The sequence below is a fragment of the Tupaia chinensis genome, unplaced genomic scaffold, assembly GCF_000334495.1.
Source record: "Tupaia chinensis unplaced genomic scaffold, TupChi_1.0 Scaffold138910_1, whole genome shotgun sequence".
NCBI lineage: Eukaryota > Metazoa > Chordata > Mammalia > Scandentia > Tupaiidae > Tupaia > Tupaia belangeri.
Genome location: NW_006198801.1, coordinates 468,992 through 476,621, shown reverse-complemented (window position 1 = coordinate 476,621; position 7,630 = coordinate 468,992). Strand labels below are relative to the sequence as shown.

At 39.7% G+C, this 7,630-nt stretch overlaps 1 protein-coding gene across 1 annotated transcript in view; it reads left to right on the top strand.

The window, feature by feature from the left end:
• Positions 1 to 7,630, top strand: part of LOC102470672 (zinc finger protein 208) — a 223,993-nt gene that overhangs the window by 141,847 nt on the left and 74,516 nt on the right. The window contains 1 exon segment of the mRNA XM_014592935.2: positions 3,016 to 3,026. Within this exon segment, the coding sequence (XP_014448421.1) occupies positions 3,016 to 3,026 (11 nt within the window).

The following is a 7,630-nucleotide window of genomic DNA, read 5'->3' as shown; positions in this document are numbered from 1 at the left end:
ATTTTCTCTCTCTCTGTCTGTTTTTTTTTTTTTTTTTTGATCAGAGAGGGACTGTGAGAGAAAGAGGGAAAGGGAGAAAGCAAGCCACAAGGCCTGGGACTCAAACTGTGATCAGCTATATGGGAGTCCAGCGCCCCAACTACCACATCACTTGCTGGCCTCTAGCCTTGGTTTTTTTATATTGAGTTTCTATCTTCTTTTTTTCTGTTTTAAGAGAAGCAACTTTACTAGAAAAATTAAATGCCAAAATTATGCAACTTGAACAACCAGGTTATATTAGAAATGACTTGAAAAAAAATTTTTTTTCTTAGATTTTTGCTGTAGAGTGCTGTGCTCGCCAAAGAGAGACAGAGAGACAGAAAGCAAGTAATCACCCCTTGGGGGGATGGCCACAATGCAATCCCTTCTCCCCCATTCTCCTCTCGCGATTTTGTGCATGCACACCCACACACCCAGCACGAGTTTTAAGCCACTGAGTCTGGGACTCGAACCATGGTTGACTATGTGGAAGTCCAATGACATAATCATTATGCTATCTGCTGGTCCTTGAAAATTCTTTCTGATATCTTCCAAAATTTGGATTTTATTTTTATGTGCCTTATTCTTTCCTCCAACCTCCAACTTCAGACTGTAGTTGAACAGAAAGATGGCTTTCAGTTTTTTTCAAATTATTCTTGGGCTCCAGATAATATGTGGGAACTTTGAGCCAATAAGTAGGTTATTGGTAACAATATTTGAAAAGCAAAACTGTGGGTAAACACTTCTTTATACATGGTATCTTTCTACTCCTGTCTTCTCTATTTCTTTATGCGTGATTTAAATTTTTTTCTTTTATTCTTAGTCTCCGCATTTTTAGATGTGGAGGATGTGAAAATTAGATAAATTTAGACACAGCTATGCATATTTATTTTTTTGCTTTTGTTTTTATTTTCCTCCAAATGTGTTGTTTTTCTGTAATGATATGAAACGTCTTTATTTCCCTTTTCCCAAGTGTTGAGGTTCAAAGAGCAGGTCTTTTTTTTTTTTTTCAAAAAAGAATTATTTTATTTAACTTTATTTATGATTATTATTTTCCAGTTTGATCAGAGAGAGACAGAGAAAGAGAAGGAATGCTAGAAAGCAAGCCACCAGGGGGACCAGCAGATGGCATAATGGCCACGTCACTGGACTCCCATGTAGTTGACTGTGGTTGGAGTCCTGAACCCAGTGGCTTAAACTCTCACCAGGGGCATGTGCATGCATGCCTGAGATCCCGAGAGAAGAATGGAGGAGAAAGGATTGCGGTGTGGCCATCCCCCCTTGGGGGTTATTTCTCGCGCTCTGTCTCTCTCTGTCTTTCTGGCAAGCGCAGGTGCCCTGTAGCAAAAACACTCTAAAAAAAAAAAAAAGCAAGCAAACCACCAGGTCCAGGATTTGAACCACAGTTGGCCATGTGGGGATCCAGCACCTTTAACCACCATACCACTTGCTGGCTCCCTGGTCTTAGACATAGAGTAGTCTTCATCTCTTCAATGTCTTGTATGTTGACTTAGTTTCATGTGTAAGTATTTATGTTAGTTTTCCTCAGGGATTTATATGTGTATGTATATATATATATATCCCAGAGGACAGTTCTTCATGCCTTAAAGACTCAGCTCTTTACATAGGCTTTGGTGGAGGGCAAGGGGCAGCAAGATTGGGGTGGGGGTGTTGGGTCCTTCCAAGTTTCATGAGATCAGTACCTGACCGCCTTGCTATGAATGGCACGACTCACACAGTAATGTAGCTTCACAAACAGCTTGGGGAGCACATTGGCATCGAAGACATTTGCTTCGGAGATGTCCCTAATGGCTGCGGCCTCTACTGTGTTTTGAATGACGAACTTAATACCCTTGTCCTTGGGCACGCATAGGGCGCCGTTTGTGCATTGAATAGTCTGCACAAGGCTGGGGGCCAGAGGGCTGTCATTCCTTTTTTCTTTGTCATCACATCATCTTGGAAGGGAGGCTGTGAGAATGACGGTACAACTTTAAGTTTGTCTTACATAGCTTTTCTTTGGTCAAGGTTAATTTGCAAGAGCAAGTTGGTTTCTGAAGAAATCTTGTTTGGTGGATGAAGGATCCATTGAGGGATTCTTACTAGTTTTTTCCCCTGCATTCTGATCTATTGGACTTATTTATTTATTTTTTTTGGAGAGATTTTCACTATAGGGTGCATGCGCTCACCAGACAGACAGAGAGAGACATAGAGACAGAAAGCAAGAAATCACCCCCCAGGGGGGATGGTCACACCGCAATCCCTTCTCCTCCATTCTCCTCTCGGGATCTTGGGCACGCACACACACGCGCCCAGTGTGAGTTTTAAGCCACCGGGTCCAGGACACGAACTGCAGTCGACTACGTGCGAGTCCAGTGACATAGCCATTACGCTAACTGCTGGTTCCCTATTTTACTTCTTTTTAATGAATTTGTGAAAGGAGTTGCAAAAGCCACCCCCCCCCCCTTGCTGGTGTTACCTGGAATTTTGATCGCTGAAAGATGTTTGCTCACTTTGTCTTTCTTCCTTTGGACAGAATCTAGTGGTGCCTTCTAGATGCATCTCCCTCGTTACTTCCAAATAGGTCTGCTTTTCACTTTGGGACTTCTTTGGGGCAGGTGCCGCGAGTGGCTGCAGTGACGGTGACCAGGTTTTGTAGCTGTGTGGAAAGCTCCTAAATTTACTGTTTAATATTTTTGTTTTAATAATACCCTATCTAGTCAAGTCTATTTTGTATGATATCTTTTACTTTCCCCCCCATTACATTTTGTTTTTAATTGCTCTTTTTTGTCCCTCATCTTTCTTCCCCACTATGTTCTATTAATGTAGTTTCTGCCTCCACATCTTTCTTATCTATTCTTATTAGCCCTTTGGTTCTAATACTGGCTCCACTGGGAAAAGATCAGTCATCTCTCAGATTATTTTATCCACGCTGCTCTCTCTGTAATATGGTATAAAGAGCATGGCTACAGTATCAGAAAATGTGACTTCTGACCTCAGCAATACCACCTGTGAGCTGTTGAGCCAGTGAATGATAGGTAATACATTTGTTTCAATATTGTTGAGATTGAAATAAGATATGTGTACAATACTTGTTATACATCAGGTGTTTGATAAATGTTCACTTCCTTTCTTATTTGTTTCTCATTCTTAGGACCTCTTTAACAATTACAGTAAAAACATTTAACTAAAGGGCCAGCAGGTGGCATGATGGTTAAGGCGCTAGACTCTCACATGGTGAGCCTTTGTTGGAGTCCCAGACCTGGTGGCTTACTTTCTCTCTCTCTGTCTCTATCTCTCTGGGAGCACATGTGCCCCGTAGTAAAATAAATAAATAACATATTTTAAAGAATTATGTAATTAATTTTATTTATATTATTATTATTTTTTAATTGGTTATAGAGCATGTGTGCTTACCAGAGAGCAACAGAGAGAGGGGAAGTGAGAAAGCCAGCTGCCAATTTGGAGACTCGAACTGCGGTTGGCCACGTGGGAGTCCAGTGCTCCAACCATCACACCACCTGCTGGCCCAAAAATAAGTAATTAAAAAAAAACAACAACAATAACTATTTAACTAAAGTCTTTTGGTTTTTCCCAAAGGATCTAATATGCAAGTTTTGCTCCCTCGCTATAGTGTAATTCCTTTAGAACCAGTATTTACTCTTTCTACTATTTTATATAGATAGCCTTTTGGTGCAGTTCATTTTAAATTTATTTTGCTGTGTATTTCATATATAAATTCAATTTTTTTCTCATTTATTCAGTATTATAACAATATCATTTGTTCAGGAATAACTTATTGCATTTTCTCTTACATTACTCTCCTACTTGGTGATATATTCTTTCAATCATTTATATTATATATTTGAATTGTTTTCAGTTCTTTGATCTATGTCTCTATGTTTCTACCTGTATCATGTCTAGATTATTTCTTTTTAAAACTTTGAATACCAAGGACCAGCAGATGGTGTAATGGCTATGTCTCTGGACTCCCACCTAGTCGACTGCAGTTCGAGTCCCGGACCCTATGGCTTAAACTCATGCCTGGCACATGTGTGTGTGTGCCCAAGATCCCGAGAGGGTAATGGAGGAGAAGGGATTGCGGCGTGGCTATCCCTTTGGGAGTGATTTCTTGCTTTCTGTCTCTCTGTCTCTCTGATCTTCCTGGCAAGCGCATGCACCCTATAGCAAAAACCTCTCAAAAAAACAAAAACAAACAAACAAAAAAACACCAAAAAACAGCTTTGAATACCTGATGGAGTATGTCACTTCTTTTCTGAAGATTGCTGTATTTTTTTTTCATTTTTTAGATTATTATTATTAGATTATTATGTTATTATTATTATCCATTTTTTATTATCATAATCTAGTTTATATTACATTGGAACACATATAACTTTATAGTGTATTACATTTCTTTTTCCAAAAGGAATACCATGCATATCAGTCAAGACAAAAACATTTACCATCTTAAGATTGCTGTATTTTTAAAAATTCCTTTCATTACAGAATAATTCCTTCTTATACTAACAAATTTAAAAAATAAAGAGAAGCATAAAGAAAAAGCCCAAGGGTTGCCTTTAATCTTACCAGTTTGTGGTAACTACTGTCAAACTGTTAAAACAAATACTTAGAATTCTTTTTTTTTTAAATCTGGTATAGAGTGTGTGTGCTTGCCAGAGAGAGATGGTGACAGAGTGAAAGAGAGAAAGTGAAAAAGCATCCCCCAGGGTGGGATGGATATGCAGCAGTCCTCTTCATTCTTTTTTTGGGATTTGGAGCACACTCACACACACACACACACACACACACACCCAGCGTGTTTTTTAAGCCACTGGGTCCAGGACTTGAACTGTGCAATTGACCATGTGGGCTCCAGTTGCATTAGCCACCATACCACCTACTGGCCCCTAGAATTGTAATTAAAAAAAAAAATTATTTATAGGGAACCAGCAGTTAGCGTAATGGCTATGTTGCTGGACTCCCACGTAGTCGACCGCGGTTCGCGTCTCGGACCCGGTGGCTTAAATCTCACGCCGGGCGCATGTGCGTGCGTGCCCAAGATCCCGAGAGGAGAATGGAGGAGAAGGGATTGCGGCGTGACCATCCCCCCTGGGGGGTGATTTCTCGCTTTCTGTCTCTATGTCTCTCTCTGTCTGTCTGGCGAGCGCACGCGCCCTATAGCGAAAACCTCTCCAAAAAAAAAAATTATTTATATACTTTTATTTATTTATTATTATTCAATATGACTTGAAAGAGAGAGAGGGAGAGTAAGCAGGCTACCAGGTTCAGGACCCAAACCATGGTCAGCTGCATGGGAATCCAGTGCCTTAACCACCATGCCACCTGCTGGCCCTAGAATTCTTTTTTAAATGTGGTCATACTGTGGCTACTGACCTGGAATACAACTTTATCATTCCAAAATATAAAAAGACAACTGCCCCTATCATTAATTTATCTTTACTTTGAGTTTTAGTGACATTGCTATTTCACCAAGCCCCTTTCATTGAACAGGTTTTGCTTACAAATTATTGCCCTTATAAACAATGACTATTAGGCCAAATGCTGTTGCTTGCCTGTCTGCTTGTTGCTGTTTTGAAACTCTCCTTTTTTATTCCTTGTGGAAAATTGTCCACATAGATATGGAGGTCTGTCACTTCAGTTGCTTCAAGTAAAACCATATTGTATAATACTATGGTATGTTTAATAATTTTCTAGTTTCTAAACATGTAACTTTTATATCATCCTCAGTGTTGCAAACAATACAGTGTTCCAATGCACTTGTTTGTAAAGCATTTCATTACAAATTATGATTTAGAATTTAAGTATTTCCAAATTAAGCTTCCAAGTGGCTTGATTGCCTCACTGTATGGTCAGCTGTCTCTAACAGAATTAATTTCTCCATTGTCAGTTGGTCACTTATTGCTGGATAAGATTTAAAAAAAAAATGGCAACAATAGAGTTAATGATTTCATTTCATTTAGGCTAGCCATTCTTTTTTAAAGAATTATTTATTTAGAGACTAGCAGATTGAATAATGGTTACATCACTGAACTTCCAGAAGTCGATCATGGTTTGAGTCCTGGACCCGGTGGCTTAAAACTCACACCCATCATATGTGTATGCATGCCCCAAATTCTGAGAGAAGAATGGAGGAGAAGGAATTGCAGTGTGACCACCCCCCCAGGAGGTGATTTCTCACTTTCTGTCTCTCTGTCTCTCCAGTGAGCACACATACCCTATAGCAAAAATCTCTCTCTAAAAAATGAATTAATTATTTATTTAATTTTATTTATATGTTTATTTTTCAATTTGCTGTAGTGGCTGGGCACTGCCCAAAGAGAGACAGAGAGAGAGAGAAAGCAAGCTTCCAGATTTGGGACTTGAACCCCAGCTTTGTGGGAATCCGTTGCCTTAACCACTGCACCACCTGCTGGCCTGAGCTAGCTATTTTTTTAAGAGAGTTTTATTTTATTTTAAGAGTTTTTTTGCTATAGGGTGTATGCTCACTGGAGACACAGAGAGACAGAAAGTGAGAACCCCCAAGAAGGATGGCTCCGCTGCCATCCCTTTCCTCCATTCTCCTCTTGGAATTTTGAGCATGCACACGCATATGCCTGGTGTGAGTTTAAGCTGCCGGTTCAAGTCAGGACTTGAACCACATTTGATGATGTGGAAGTCCAACAATATAACCATTATACCATCTGCTGGTCCCCAAGAGATTTTTGCTATAGGGCACATGTACTTGCCAGAGAGACAGAGTCAGACAGAAAGTGAGAAATCACCCCCCAAGGGGGATGACCACACTATAATCCCTTCTCCATTCTCTTATCGGGATTTTGTGCATGCACGCACATATGCCCAATGTGAGTTTCAAGCTGCCAGGTTCAGGACTCGAACCACTGTCAGTCATGTGGGAGTCCAGTGATGTGACCATTGCATCATCTGCTGGTTCCTTAGCTATTCTTAACCTGGGTTACTGACCTCTAAGTACCAGCTCTAGCAATTCTGATTTAATTGATCTAGGACCTAGGCTGAACATCATCATTTTTTTTTCTTTTTAATTTTTAAAAACTATTTATTTAATAGTGCCAGCAGGTGGTGTGGTGATTAAGGCACTGGACTCCCATATGGCTGACTGTGGTTTATGTCCCAGACTTGGTGGCTTGCTTTCTTACTTTCCCTTCTCTCTCTTTCTGGCCAAATTAAATAATAATAATAAATACGATAAAATAAAATAATTCCTTTAAAATGTATTTATTTATTTATTATTATTTTTTAAACATTTGCAATGAGACATGTGTACGGATCAGAAAGTGGAAAGGGAGAGAGAGGAAAAAAAGGGAGAAAGTAAGTGACTAGGTTCAGGACTTGAACCACAGTTGGTCATGTGGGAATCCAGCACCTCAGCCATTGTGACTCCTGCTGGCAAGAGCATCACCATTTAAAAAATGTCATCAGATAATTCTAATAAGCTGCCATGGTTAAAACCTAACTAATGACTTAAGCTCATATAAGGTGATGGGAAAAACATTTAAGATTTCATTGATCTGGAGTAGGATTCAAACTTGAGGGTTTTGTGTGTGTGTGTGTGTGTGTGTGTTATCTGGCTACT